At 53.3% G+C, this 14,936-nt stretch overlaps 1 protein-coding gene across 1 annotated transcript in view; it reads left to right on the top strand.

Annotated features, from left to right (window-relative positions):
- The window catches only part of CAMK2A (calcium/calmodulin dependent protein kinase II alpha), a 63,211-nt gene that overhangs the window by 26,642 nt on the left and 21,633 nt on the right, over positions 1–14,936 (top strand). The window contains exons 4-12 of the mRNA XM_061188336.1: positions 4,593–4,647; positions 5,536–5,601; positions 5,714–5,786; positions 8,772–8,874; positions 10,195–10,278; positions 10,435–10,529; positions 11,595–11,717; positions 12,076–12,159; positions 13,707–13,749. Of these exons, the coding sequence (XP_061044319.1) occupies positions 4,593–4,647; positions 5,536–5,601; positions 5,714–5,786; positions 8,772–8,874; positions 10,195–10,278; positions 10,435–10,529; positions 11,595–11,717; positions 12,076–12,159; positions 13,707–13,749 (726 nt within the window). The remainder of the gene's footprint in view (positions 1–4,592; positions 4,648–5,535; positions 5,602–5,713; positions 5,787–8,771; positions 8,875–10,194; positions 10,279–10,434; positions 10,530–11,594; positions 11,718–12,075; positions 12,160–13,706; positions 13,750–14,936) is intronic.

Genomic DNA, 14,936 nt, shown 5'->3' with positions numbered 1-14,936 from the left:
TCAGTACCCTTCTCTGTGAAATGAGGATAATCATGCTACTCACTTTCTAGAACTGTTGTGAGGGTTAAATGAGATATTGTAAGTAAAGCACTTAGCACAAGCCTGGCAGGTGGTAAAATCTCAGAAATGGCAGCTATCATCTTCATCATCGTCATTGAGTCATTTACTCCATTTGTTCACCTGATGTCAAGGGCATCCGAGGCCCCACCATGTGCCAAGGCCTCTGCTAGTCTCTGAGGATGTGCGGAAGAAATGAGAATGGGGGGGGATTTCCCGGGCGGTCCAGTGGTTAGGACTCCTTGCTTCCACTGCAGGGGTTCCAGGTTCAATCCTTAGTCAGGGAACTAAGATCCTGCAAGCCTTGCGGTGCAGCCAAAGAAAAAAAAAAAAAGAAATGATGGTGGGGAGGAGGTGGGGGTGGCTGATGGACAGGGACGTGGAGAGCAGAGCTGAGATCCAGAACAGGAAGACACTCAGAGGAACTTGAAGCTATTGTTAGGGCTGGAAGTGTCCTTGGAGGGTACCGCTTCCTGAGCCTCCAAGCATCTCAGTTCAAATTAGATTGGAATCTGCCCAAAGAAGTGCAAAGAGGTCCAGATGTGGATGCAGAACCTGAGAAGTGGGTCTGTGCCCAGAAAAAATTAGGCTGAGTCCTATTCAGGCTGCTTGGTGAGTCCAGCCAAGGTCACTGGCTGCTGCCTGTGTACGGCCACTGCCCAGCCATACACAGGGGACTAGGTCAGGGAGGTCCCTAGCTCAGCACAGGTGGGTCCAGCTGTGCTACGCACAAAGCATTTACCTCCTAGATCCTGCTTCGGGGAGGACAGTACTCTATTCTCTGTACCATTAGCACTTGCTGATGAGGCAGACCCGCCCCTGAACCCCAAAGGCCGCCCCGGGGGCAGGAGACAACCTGAGAGTTTAGCAGGTGATTTGGGGTGGCCAAGGGAAGTGAGGTTAGTCAGTGATGAAGATGATGATGTCTTCATTTATTAAGTTCTTCCTAGTGCCAGGCACTGTGTTGAGTGCTCTACAAGCATCATTGCATTAACCCCCCACACCAGTCCAGTGCAGTGGTATTAGCGCTGCTGCTAGGAGAGGAGGCTCAGAGAGGTTACGTAATTTGCCCAAAGTTACACAACTTCTAAGAGGTGGAGCCGGAAGGCAAACCCAGAGAGTCTGACTGCAGAGCCCATGTTCTCAGTCCTTCTGTGAATATCAAGAGTGTGCTGTTGCGGGGGCGGGGGGGCAGTGGCCAGGGGGTCAAGTACGACCCTTCAGTTTCAAAGAAAACAATGCTAACTGTTGGAAATAGGACAGGAATGTCAGAAGTTCATGAATCCAGCTACACAAATGAAAACTAGGTTACAGATTTGTTTGTTCTTTGACAAGCAGTGACAGCATAAGTCAATGAGCACAGACATGCCAGTCTCCCCACCAGGAGATGGGACTGTCACATAGGCCATGGCCCTCGAATCCTTGCTTCTCTGGGGCTCTGGGTTGAGTTTTTCCTGAGGACAGCCTCCATCCACGGGAGGGGAGGTTTTGTGTGTGAAAACAGCACTGAAATGAGGAGTCCTGTCTCCTGGGCTCTGAACCGTGATTCAGCCACCTCTCGGGGATTGAAGCCAACTCCAGTATCATCCCGCAGGTGGAAGCCGGAATCCAGCCCATATCCCCCTCACCTGGCTGATCAGAGGGCCAGCCTTTTACAATCAGCACAAAGGCACCATCTGAGCTACAGGCAGCTCTGGAGACGCCTCTCGCCCCCGCATTCTGTCCATTTCCCTGAGCCCTGAGGACCTTCTCTAAAAGGGGCTGAGGCTCCTGGCCAGAGGGTAGATCTGGAACCCCAGTCTTCTTGGCTGTTGACCCAGTTCTAAAAGCTCTTTTTGAGACGGTTCTGGATGTAGCTTGGCTTCTCAGAGCTTCTCACACTCAGGAAAGAGGAGTTAAAACACCTGAGCAGAGTAGACGGGAAGGAGTCTGCTGCCCAAGAATCCTCCTGGAGGAAAGGGTGTTTTTCAAAACTTTGCCCTGATACACTGTTAATGCAAGTTTATGGTAGATGAATGAGAAGACTAATAATTTTAAAGGTATCTCCTATAACCTCAGCATCTAGAGCTAACACTGATGATATATGCTTCCATGTAATACCTGATATCTGTACCTTCTCAAGTACATCTAAACATATTACCTCAGGTCAGGTTTCTTAGAAGCAGAGCCTGAGGCAGGGATTCAGGTGCGTGTGGTTTACTGAGGGTGTGCTCCCAGGGGAAGCCTGTAAGGGATGGGGTGAAGCAGGAGGGAGGGAGGGGAGGGAACTGAGCAGAGATGTGGCCTCAGGTCAAGTCTAACTCTGACCTGGTCCCGGGTGGGGGGTGCAGTGGGGAGGCCTCTGGAACATAAACATCTGGAGTTGTCCCTCCTTGAGGTAAGGAGACTGGCCCTTTGCACAGACTCTGCCTCCCCACAGTAGTCCATCATTGGCTGAAGGCTGTAGGTAACCTTGTGGGCAAGGTGGCTCCATCAGCAGTGCGCAATTCTCCAGAGAAGGAGGGCAACTGTGAGTGGCAAGCCAACCCACTGCAGCTGCAGGATGGCTGCACCATCTTACTAAAGGGGGTCTGGGCAGGGCACCAATGTACAGTTGTCAGATTCTGCACTCAGAAAATACAGGATGCTCAGTTCAAAATACATACATTTCAAAAGTCAAGCCTGGGCTTCCTTGGTGGCACAGTGGTTGAGAATCTGCCTGCCAATGCAGGGGACACGGGTTTGAGCCCTGGTCTGGGAAGATCCCACATGCCACGGAGCACCTGCGCCCGTGAGCCATAACTGCTGAGCCTGCGCGTCTGGAGCCTGTGCTCCGCAACAAGAGAGGCCGCGATAGTGAGAGGCCCGCGCACCGCGATGAAGAGTGGCCCCCACTTGCCGCAACTAGAGAAAGCCCTCGCACAGAAACGAAGACCCAACACAACCATAAATAAATAAATAAATAAATATTAAAAAAAAAAAAAAAAAAAAGTCAAGCCTATCTTTGCTTTGAAATGCATTAACAAATTGAAATAGGTTAAAGGATGAAGGGGTAGATAGAAATATAATAAAGTAAGTATAATAAGGCATTAATGATAGAACCCAGGTGGTGGGTACTTGGGTATTCAATTGACTCGTTTGAAATTTTTTATAATAAAATGTTGATAAATAATTAAAGCAGGATTATATTATATGTACTCTCAGGCTACCTACTTTTTAGTTTTGCTTTAAGGTAGTTTAAAAACATCTTTCAGTCATTATTTATAAATATATATCATTTAAGATTTTTAAAAGACATTTTATTTAAATTTGTATCCCCTTCATCCTCCATCTCTGATCTTCATCTCTGTAGACACACACTCTGCGGTATTTAATGCCTGCTTCTCCAAACTTTAGGTGCCAATATGAAGGCCATAAGCTCTTTAGGGGGCTCAGTATTGAGTCAGAAATACATGTACATGGTAGGAATTCAGATGGCACTAGGGCTTACAGCAAAAAGTCACAACGACCCACAACCCCAGCTGTCCCAATTCCTCTCCCCAAGGCACCCTCAGTGCCCACATCTCTGTATCCTTCCAGAGAGACTTATGCCATACACAAGCTGAAATACATCCTTTCAGAAAAGGACTATGCATACTGCTTTGCTCTTTGCTTTTTCACCAAACAGCATAATTTAGAGATGATTCCCAACCAGTGGATACATAACTGCCGCATTATTTTAACAGCTGTGTAATTTTCCATTGTGCAATGTACCATAATTCTTTGAGCCCACACCCCCCTCCACGGCCATTTTTAAGTTGTGGTGCAGGGAAGGACATGAACTTGTCCTGGGAGAACTTGTCCTTGGCTGGCAGGGTGTGGGACACCCCCCCCCACAGAGTCAGCCCCAGGCCTTGGGCCCCCTTTTTTTCCCCAGAAGCTCAGGGAGTAATTTGGAAGCTCTGGGCTCCTGGAAGCTCTGCCTTTGTTCTTGGTAAATGAGGTATGAAGAGATGACAGTTTCTCAGCAGCCAGAACTCAGGGACCAATGTCATTGCCCCCTCCACCAGCTCTGCTATCTCCTCAGACCTGGAAGCAGAGCCGGGCCATTAGCTCAGGGCCAGCACTGAGTAAACATCGATTGTGTGCCTCATGGAATTCTCACAAGAAGCCTGCGAGTCCAGGAGTTTCATTCTCATTGTCCAGGCAAGAAAAGAGAGGCTCAGAAAGGGATAGCAATTTGGCCAAAGTCACACAGCTAGCAAGTGGCAGAGATTTGAGCCACAAGTCTTTCCATGACACTGGCCTTCCCAGCAGGGAAACTGAAGGTTGGAGAGGGAAGGGGACCATACTTTGACCAAAGCAGGGGTCTTTAGTCTTTAAGCCCAGGCATCTTTTGGGGATGCCTGATGTCAGTGATCCTTTGTTCATATCTATTTGTCAAGGCACCTGGCAACTGGCTTGTGCTCAGTGACTTTCGGAGAAACTGGAATGTTGGCTATTTGAGGGGTGAGAGGGAGGCTGGGAGTGGGGAGCCCTGTGTCCTGCGTAACCAGCTGCCTTGGCCCCTCCTACAGTCCGGCTCCATGACAGCATCTCCGAGGAGGGACACCATTACCTGATCTTCGACCTGTGAGTCTGGCCCCATCCTGGGATGTAGAGTGGGGATGGGGACAGCCTTGGCAGGGATGACCTCACTGGGTCCCTTGGCCTGAAGAGTCCACATGCCTCCTAGGTTGGGCTGAATTCCCTCTTCTGATACAGAGTTTCCCAAAACATGGTAGGCCTGCCACCTGAGCAGTGCAGGCTGGTTTTCCTGACACACCAACAAACACTTTTAACTTTCATCATCATATATTTAGTTTTGTTTCTATTTGTGGCCAGTGATGCTGGTCTTCCATTTCTAGTGGTGATATAAAGTTTCCTTTTGGAATAAATTTAAAGTTTTTAAAGCCAGTCAATTGAATGAAAAGCAAACATGAACTGAGAGGTCTCAGTGGCTCCTGGTCTCACGGGTAAAGAACAATACTTGAAACAATGGGGACTCTGTGCATGTCGGAGTGGGGGGATGTGCAGCGGGGCTATAGGAAATCTCTGTACCTACTGCTCAATTTTGATGTGAACCAAAAAATTAGTTCACAAAAAATTTCACCACGTTCACCAAAAATTTAGCTACCCCCCCTCCCCAAAAAATAGTCTATTAAAAACCAAAAAAGCTCCAGCCATTGGGTTTCCAGGAGCCTAATGAATCATAGTGACGTGTTCTGAGTGTCTCACCCCCAGTTCTAACCTCAGCCTGGCTCTCCCCGAGCATGGAGGGGAGAGAGGTCAGTGGAAGGGTGGGCTGGAAGTCAGGAAGGGGGTTGTCGTGGGGAGCACCCCTGTGGCTTCTGGGGCCCCTCCCTTTGGGGCTGAGGTTCTGAGGTCCCTGGGCCCCACTCTTAGCTTCCTGGAGACTTTTCCAAAAGACGTGGCACCTGGGGCCTCTGTGGGTGAGTGACTCTGTGCCTGTCTCCCCAGCGTCACCGGCGGGGAGCTGTTTGAAGACATCGTGGCCCGGGAGTATTACAGTGAGGCAGATGCCAGGTGAGTACCAGGTGCAGCCTGGCAATGGTGCCTGGGGGCAGGGCACTCCCTCCAGCTGGCTTCCCAGGGGAGGCCCGCCCTCACCCCCTGCCCCCTTCTTCTCTCTCTTCAGTCACTGTATCCAGCAGATCCTGGAGGCCGTGCTGCACTGCCACCAGATGGGGGTGGTACACCGGGACTTGAAGGTGAGTGACCCGGTGCGGCTCACCGGGAGCCTGCTCCTCCATCCCCTGCCCTTCCCTCCACCTGCAGAGCCAGGGGTACTATCAGAACCCTGTGAGCTTCCCTGAATTGGGCTGGGTGGGGAATATCTCCCCCACTCTTCAGATGAGGAAACCGGGCTCCGGGAGGTGGAGCATCTGGGCTGGGGACCCAGGTTTCCCGACTCCCAGCCTCAGGTGCTTTGTGCCAGGCCAGGTGAGAGGCAGCTAGGCCACCAAGGCTGGCTCTGGTGGAGTCCAAATCCCAGCTGGGCCACTTTCTAGCTGCATTGCCTCAGCTTCGTTATGGTGGGGGTTGCCATAGCAACCTCGTTACAGGGTTGGTGAGAATGTCAAAGGAGACAGCACAGTGCCCGGTACACAGACGCGTTATCAGTCTTGCTTCTGGGCCTCTGAGGGGAGTGGTGAAGTAGGAAAACAGGCTTTGGGGCCCTCCAAGTCCTCCCTCTTCCCACTTGAAGGAGATGGACAGGACTAAGCAGATGTGGAGTCTAAGCTTGGCACCAGCTGCACGGCCTCACCCGGTCAGGACGTGCTTCACGGCGCTCCTCTGCTGGGCTTCAGGGCATCAGTGTGCGGTAGCTGCATAACACCACCCCCATTTTACAGAGCAGGAAACTAAGGCCTAAAGAATCCAAGGGATTTGCCCGAGAACAGGCAGTTCAGTTGTGCCTGAGCTAGGGCTGGAGCCCTGGACTTCTGACCCCAGGTCGCATGTTCCCGGTGGGCTGGGACCAAAAAGCCACTCACTGCACCTCCTGCTTCTGCAGGTCACCTAACCCTTCTAGGTGACTCTGCCAGCTGTCCATCAAACCTCTGCTTTTTGACTTTCAGTGACTATGAACTCACTTCTTATGGGGTAGCCCCTTGAACTATTAGGAAATGCTCCTTCAATCTTTCCCACTGTGGGGCTTCACCCGTGAACCCCAGTTCTACCATTTGGGGCCACACAGAGGTCAAGCCTCCAGCTCAGAACACCCTGGAGGCACGTGAGTGGCTTTGCGGTAGCTCCTAAGGCTTCTGCAGGCTGTTTTCCTCCATTCCCCCCTAGGATGGGATTTCCAGGCCTTCCTCATCCCGGGTACCCTCTCTGGGCATCCTCCAGTCAGTCCAGGTCCCTCTTTGGGGTGCAGTGCTCTGACCAGAACCCCTGCTCACCTCTGACTGTCACGAGCCATCTGTGGCTCTGCACCTGAGCCCAGGTGAGCTCCCAGTGTCTCAGTCTAGACCCGCAGGCAAGTGTGCACGCAAAGAGAGTCTCTGGTCAGACTGCAGGGCAGCTCTCCCTGAGGGCCTGTTCCCATTATAACCATAGCCCCTGCATGAGAGGAGGAACGGGGAGAGGCAGCGCAAATTTAGGCCATTCCGGATAGATTAATTAGTGGCACATTCATCAAATCAGGGCAGGACAGCTACTGAGACCCAGGACATGTTGGGAACACTGTCCCCAGAGGACCAAAGAGGCCTTAACGAGGGGCAGAAGGAGCTATACTTGTTTGCATCCTGCCTAGTTTGGGGCGGTGAAAGGTCAGGTGTGGGACTCCTCAGAAGTCCCAGTAGGGAAGGGGGTCAGAAGAAACTAGTTGTCTCCAGGGACTCGGAGCCCCCGCTCTTCCTCCCCAAACAAAAAATATGAGTACTGATACTTATCAAGCATTTGTAGGCCACTGCGAAGTGCTTTGCAGGGATTATCGTAATTAATCCATATGCCACCCCACGAAGTAAGCATTATCCCCACTTTTTGGAGAGGAGACTAAAGCTCAGAGAGGTGAAAGAATTTGCCTAAGTTCCACAGCATAGAAGTGGCAGCACTGGAAACAGAAGCTAGGACTTTCTAACTGAAAAGTTCCCACTTTTAATACCTCTCTGCCCTGAGGAGGGGGATTTCCTGTCTTCCAGACCCAGCAGAAGATGACAGCCTTCATGTCCCACAGGCCAGGTGGCACATAGGAGGCCCCATGTCTCTCAGCCTAGAGTGGTTCAGAGCACGGCTCTGGAGCCAGACTATGCCTCGATCTGGTTCTATCAGTTACTAGCTGTGTGATCTCAGTCAAGTCACTTAACCTCTCTGAACCTCAGTTTCCTCATCTTTATACATGTGACAAATACTTAAGTGCCTGCTATGTGCCGCCCACTGTTTTAGGTGCTGGTGATACATTGGTGGACAGAACACATAAGAAACTCATATTGTACAGAGGTGACGGATAATGAACAAGCACATAGACAGATGGGAAAACACATTAGAAATTGTGATGAGATCTATGAAGGTAACAACAAGGAGCTAAGACAGAAGATACCTGGGGACTCCTCCTTTAGATAGAGTAGTCGTGGAGGGCTTCTTGGAGGGGGTGACATGAAGGTGAGAGCTGGATGATGAGAAGGAGCCAAACCTGTGACGCACGGAGGGAGAGCAAATCAGGCAGGGGGAGCAGGAAGTGCAAAGGCCCTGAGGTGGGAACAAGCGTGACTGTTTCAGGGGATGTAAGAAGGCCACTGTGGAGAATGGAGATAATAATGCTTACTCCAAAGGGTTGTTGAGATAATAAATGGAATGATGTATGCAAAACCCTTAGCCCAGGGGCTGGCACATAGTGGAAGCACAATAAATGTTGCTTCTTTTTCCTTATTGTGGTGATGGCTGTTTCCCCACTGCCCCACCCCCACCTCAGCCCCAGAACCAAACCCTGAGGGAAGGGGAAGGAGGGCTTGGCAGGCTGAAGAAGGGTCTTCCTATTGCAGAAGGTGGAGGGCTACAGCGGGGTAGTCCTGTCTCTGGGAAGCTCAGGGTTCTGTGTTTGGGGCAGGCGTGGGGGGGGGGGCGGTGTGCCTCTGGGTCGCTCAGCTGCTCCGCCTGTAAGCCCCGAGCTCCAGAGGTGAGGCTCTGAATCTACTCACTGTCCTCTGGCTTTTTCCCCTCCCCCTTTCCCTCTTTTCTCTGGTCCTGGGAAGCCGGAGAATCTGTTGCTGGCCTCCAAGCTCAAGGGTGCCGCGGTGAAGCTGGCGGACTTTGGCCTGGCCATAGAGGTGGAGGGGGAACAGCAGGCATGGTTTGGTGAGTAGGGGCAGGGGGTGTCAGGGGGTATTGGGGGCCAGTCTTGAGTTGACACGTCAGCCGCTAGGAACCCCCTGCCCGAGCAGAGGAGATGGCTATTGCCCCATCTGGGGCTCAGGGAGCAGAGACCCCCATCCCTGCAGCTTCTGAGTCAGTGGGGGTCACCCACCCTAGCTCCCTGGGGGCCTGGTGCAGGGACATGGTTGTCATTAAAACAGTATGTGACTTCTTCACACGCACACCCGGCAGTGTCGGCTAGGGGCTTCCATGAGTTCCCCTAACAGCCTGGGTGCTAGATTATTATCCCGATTTTACAGATGAGGAACGGAGGCTAAGAAACTAAGAAAAGGTCAAAGGAGATGAAAAGGGGTAGAGCCAGGATTTAAGCTCAGATGATCCAGTGTGCTCTGAGATTTTGGCATAATTGAGTCCTTTCAGCTCTCTGGGGTTACTTTTTAGTGGGTAATGTTGATCAGTGGTTAAGAACCAGAGTTCTGGGTTCAAATCCTGACTCTGCTGCTTACAAGGTATATGATTTTGGGTGAGTCATTTCACCTCCCTGAGCCTTTGTTTCCTTATCTATAAAATGGGGATAATAATAGTATGTTCCTTGGGGTGGTGTGAGGTGTAAATGAGATCAGGCATAGAAAGTTCTCAGCCCTGCTTAGCACACACACTCATTAAATAGGAACTATTCTCACAATTACTCGTTAAAACATTTTGGGTGTCCATTATTTCAACGAATCCCCCCAACAGTGCTGGGAGGTGTTTAGGATAGGAATCCCTAATCCACTATTCACGGATGAGGAAACTGAGGCCCACGAGGAAAAGAGACCTACCTCAGTGACTTAGGGCAAAGCCCGAGTTAGGGACAGGCCTTCTGCCATCCCAGGACCAGCTCCTGGAAGGGGTGGGGAGTGGGTGAGGGTTCATCTCAGCCTGGAACTGACAGGCAAGGACATTTCACCTCTAGAGCCACCAGTGATTGATTGGTAGTGGTTGCCAGGAGGGTTGCGCTAGAAGTTTGTGACTCTGAGGCAGGACCCTGGGATGGATCAATGACTCTGCCATGAGGCTCTCGGTGCTGGGGGGGGGGGGGGGGGCGTGGTGACAGGTATACTCTGTCCTCTTCCACCTTGGTCTAGAGGCGTCGGTATCTTACCAGGCCAGGGCTTCCAGCCTTTGGCCGGCTCTGGGGGCAGGGGGCGTTTTCCCCATCTCCAGGGCAACCTCATCCCTCTTCCAGCAGGATCTTGTTCCGGGTTACTTACTTGCCAACCTCTGTGTGTGTGTCTGCCTGTCTGTGTGTCTGGGGAGCAGGGTTCGCAGGGACACCCGGATACCTCTCCCCAGAAGTGCTGCGGAAGGACCCGTATGGGAAGCCTGTGGACCTGTGGGCCTGTGGTGAGTCCATCCAAAGGCCCCTGAGTCCTCCTGGCTGCCTGCCACTCTGGTGCCCTCTCTGTCCTTTCCCATCGTTCTCCTCCCTCACTGCCACACCCCCCCCCCACCCATCACTCCTCCTCATGAGGCTGAAGCTTCGGCTGGTCCTCTCCTCAGGGGTCATCCTGTACATCCTGCTGGTTGGGTATCCCCCGTTCTGGGATGAGGACCAGCACCGCCTGTACCAGCAGATCAAAGCCGGCGCCTATGATGTGAGTGTTGCGCTTCTCTCCAGCCTCCCTGTCATCCCCTGGGCCCCATCCAGTGAGGCCAGAGACCCGAGGATGACCCTGTCCCACCCTCCCAGCCCATTTAGGCCTCCTGCCACTCTCTAGCTACGGGGTGGGGATGGGGTGAACAGCAGGTGGAGCCTGAGGGCTGACTGGGGCCAGGCCATGAGCTGGCAGTGCCTAATGACTTGGGCATCTAAGGGATGGGATTTAGTCCATGGGGCCCCAGAGGGCAGAAGCAGCACCAACGTAGTGTGAGAGGTCAGAGGGCAGGCCCCAGGAGCCAGGTTCCCTCTCTATGTATAGAGAGATAGATAGATACATACGTACATACATGTATACATACATACATAGATATATGCACACACACATGCACACATATTATATATTGTATATACAAATAGTAATAATAACTAACACACGTAGCAGTCTTCTAAATGCTCTCTATATATTACTACAGTTAATCCTCACACCAGTCATGACATAGGTACTATTGTTACCCCCATTTTACGGATAGGGAAACTGAGGCACAGGGAGGTTAAATAAATGTCCAGACCACTTAGCTAAGAAACGGTAGAGCTGGGATTTAAACCCAGGCAGTCTGGCTCTAGTGTCCATGCTTCTAACAACCAAGCTGTACTGCTTTTCTGCATGGCTGATATCTATTGAGCTATATGCTACGTGTTCTATATCATATTTAATCCTCACAACATCTCTCAGGGTCACATGACTTGCCCAAGCTCACACAGCCCAGGAGGCAGAGCCAGGACTTGAACCCAAACTTCTGATTCTGAAGTCTGGGCTCTAACCACTGTCTGGCTGCTTTGCAGATAAGGCACAGCTTCAGAAGAGCAGAGGGAGGCCTCCTTTCCCCGGCCATTGTTCTGATTTGTCCTGGGGTCGGGACCCTGCACCATTTCCTGGTTGTGGACGCCCGAGTAGAAGGACACTAGGACCCCTGCCTGCTCCCCTGCCAGTCAGGGGCTGGGGGATCGCAGGGGTGGCCTGGGGTAGGCTGGGCAAACCTGGCCCCTCTGCCCCTTCCAGTTCCCGTCACCAGAATGGGACACCGTCACCCCGGAAGCCAAGGATCTGATCAATAAGATGCTGACCATCAACCCATCCAAACGCATCACGGCCGCTGAGGCCCTCAAGCACCCCTGGATCTCGGTGAGCCTTCCTCAGCAAGGCCCCTCCTGGGAGCCCCTCCAGACCTCAGGAATAAGGCCCCTACGGAGGCCTGGCCCCTGCCCCTGGGCCTGAGGGCCCAGCATGGGGCCGACAGAGCTTAATCCAAGAGACACTGACCCCACTGCTGTTCTCAGGGGGAGAGTGGCAAGTGGGAGGTATTCTGGGTTGGCACATGACTGGGGGTGCTACTGGCTTTGAATGTCCATTGCCAGGATGTTTATACCATCCCTAGAACAAAAATTCATTCCCCCAAGATGACAACCACATCCATAGGATACTCTGGAGGGGGAGGGAGGGCTTGCCTTCCGCTCACAGACCTCTTCCCCACTCCCTTCAGCACCGGTCCACCGTGGCCTCCTGCATGCACAGACAGGAGACCGTGGACTGCCTGAAGAAGTTCAACGCCAGGAGAAAACTGAAGGTAACAGCAGGTCCTCACCCTCCATGCCCCCCGGCTGTGGGAGTAGCTTGGCCTGGGTCTCCACGGTGGCCAAGAGACCCGCTCACTAGTTCTTTCCTTTGTTGAGCCAACAAGTGTTATTGAACGCCGGCTGTCTGGGCTGGGCAGTGAGCGGCGGTGAGGACAGACAAGTGATGGAGACGTTATGGGGCAGTGGTGAGTGCTGTGACCACATGCCCTGAGGCTGTGGGAGTGCATAGCAGGGCCATGGAGCAGGTCTGGATGGACCAGGGAAGGATCCCAGAAGCCTTCCTGGGCAAGTGTCATTTGAGCTGAGATCCCGAAGGATAAGCAGGTATTAACGGTATAGAGACAGATTGGGCAGATGTTCCAGACACAGAGAAAAGCCTGTGCAGAAGTCTGGAGGCATGAGCATGACCCCTTAGGGGGACTGCAAGTGTTTCAGCGTGGCTGGGAGAGGTTTCTGGGGGTGACATGTGACTGGGCAGGAGACCATGGTGGGGGTGAGAGACCCCAGCTGCCAAGCACTGGAGAGGAATGGCCGAGGGACTAGACAGGGGTTGTGGCTCCAAGGAAGCCACAGTGTGACCCAGGTGGGCCCTAAGCTGCCAGCCTCTCAGCAGGTCTGTGTGTTCTCAGGGCCGTGACATCTCCTGGCCTAGACCTTGCCAGGGACCCCGTGAGCAGGTAGGAAGAGCAACCAAGGGGTCCCCAGCTGGTCGGAACAGAAAAGCCATCAACATGCTGAGTGACAGATGCTGAGGCCCTGGCTCCTTCGGAACCTGCTCACCAACTGCTCCCAGGCCTGGCATGGTGGCTCAGGACAGGGACACGGGCCAACGGGGTGGTGGCCAGCATGATGCCAGGAGAATTGCGTCTCACCCCCAACCCCGCAGTGGGAGCTGTCACGGAAGGAGTCTCAAAATGTCAGAATCAGGGAGTCTTAAAATCATGGACTGTCAGACCCAGAGAGTGTTCAAATCAGACAGCAATTAGAACCAGGAGGGCCATTGGTCCCCAGCCCCTTCATTGACAGAGGAGGGTTTTTCCTCATTAACCCAGGGTTCCAAACCCAGGAGCCACAGAGGGGCAAACTAGTACTGGAGTGAGGAGCTGAGTGCCCTAGGCAGAGGGTGGAGACAGGGGGGGACCAAGGGGTGCAGAGTCTACTGTCCTTGCCCCGTCAGGAAACTTCCTTGGCCTTTAGGAGCCCCACTGACAGGTGTCCCAGAGCACAGCCACCAGCTCTGGCCAGGCCGGTGGAATCTATTAATATCTGCTCCTAGGATGGCCGTGTACCCAGAGCAGTGCCAGCTAAGGCCTAGCTCACCCCTGCCTCACCCTTCTCCAGGGAGTTGGGGATGGTCTCGGGGCTGTGGGGTGAGAGAAATGGAGGAATGGAGGGCAAGGGGCAGAAGGCTTTGGCTTTGTGTCTGAATGGAGCACCTGCCTCTCCTTCCCCACTCCCCTCCCATTTCTCTGTCTCTCCTCTCCCCCCTCACCTCTGGCCTCCTCTCCCCCAAACCCCCTCCTCTTATCTGTTGCAGGGAGCCATCCTCACCACTATGCTGGCCACCAGGAACTTCTCTGGTAGGTGGTAGGACCTCAGATTTCCAAATACATCCTGCAGGAGGTAGGGGCATTGCCGTATGGGGTATCTGGTGCCCTCAGGCCAGAGGGCCTGGGGAGAGGGGGGCTGTAGGGGACCCCATGACTGGGGACTTAGCTCACCTGATGCAAACCTGCAGAAGTAGATAAAGGTCAAAGGTCATCAAGCCAAGGGCCCACCGGGAAGGGTTAGAGGTTAAGTCTGGCTCCCCCACCTCACAGCAGTGCTGGGGTTCTCAGGCTGCACTGGCCAGAGGGGAGGGCCTCACAGATGTCAGGGTACAGGTCCAGGAGGGACTGACCCAGGCCCAGGGAGTAGCAGTATTCCTGTTCCCAACAGTTACGAAACAGTGCCCGTGCTTTCACTCACGTGGTCTTTGTGACAAGGTGATTGCCATCCCTGTTTTCTGAGTGAGGAAACAGAGGATCAGGGAGGTAAACTCTGACTTGCTCCAGGTCACAGTGTTAGAGGGAGGCTTTCAGTGCAGGTGTGACCAGCCCCAGAGCAAGTGCCTTACCAAGCTGGGTCACCAAGGAGTCCAGGGTAGGAGCCTTTGGCCTTGGCCTAGGCTGGTTCAGGCGGGAAGTGCCCAGTGACCTGTGGCATGTGGCCCCGAAGAGAGAAGGGGAGGGGATCAGCATCAGGGCTTAGCAAGAAGCTCCCCTTGGCATGTTAGAGAGTGCCGTGGCCAGCGTCCGCCAGAGGCTTCTCTCTGGGGAGCCCGGGGCGGCGGATGGGGCAGTTGAGCAGATACAGCAAGGCTCACCCAAGGGGCCCTCTGGTTGGGGCGGCTAGAGCTGCTGCGGCACGTGGCTGGCTCCACTGCAAGGGGTCGGCTCTGGGAAGCTACAGCCCTGGCTTCGCTGAGAGGGTCCACCTGCACATTTAACCAGCTGGGGGAATGAGACCCAGGGCTGGGAAGACCCTGCAACTTCAGATTCGGGCTTTCCCTACCACACTGGACTGCCTTCCCACTCTCTCCCCAGACAAGGATCCTGCAGTTCCTTAAACTGAAAGATGAGCCACCCAGGCAGTCAGAGTCTTTTTTTAACAACTGAAGGGCCTCTAGGGCACTCTAGTCCAGAGCTCACAAAACGGAGCCCGTGGGTTAGTCCCTCTCTCTCGATGTGCTTGGGGGCACCAGTGGTGTTTAAAAAATTTTTTTTGG

This window comes from Eubalaena glacialis, chromosome 4 (genome assembly GCF_028564815.1).
Source record: "Eubalaena glacialis isolate mEubGla1 chromosome 4, mEubGla1.1.hap2.+ XY, whole genome shotgun sequence".
Taxonomy (NCBI): domain Eukaryota; kingdom Metazoa; phylum Chordata; class Mammalia; order Artiodactyla; family Balaenidae; genus Eubalaena; species Eubalaena glacialis.
The sequence above is the reverse complement of the archived record's forward strand: the minus strand, read 5'-3'. Positions and strand labels throughout refer to the sequence as shown.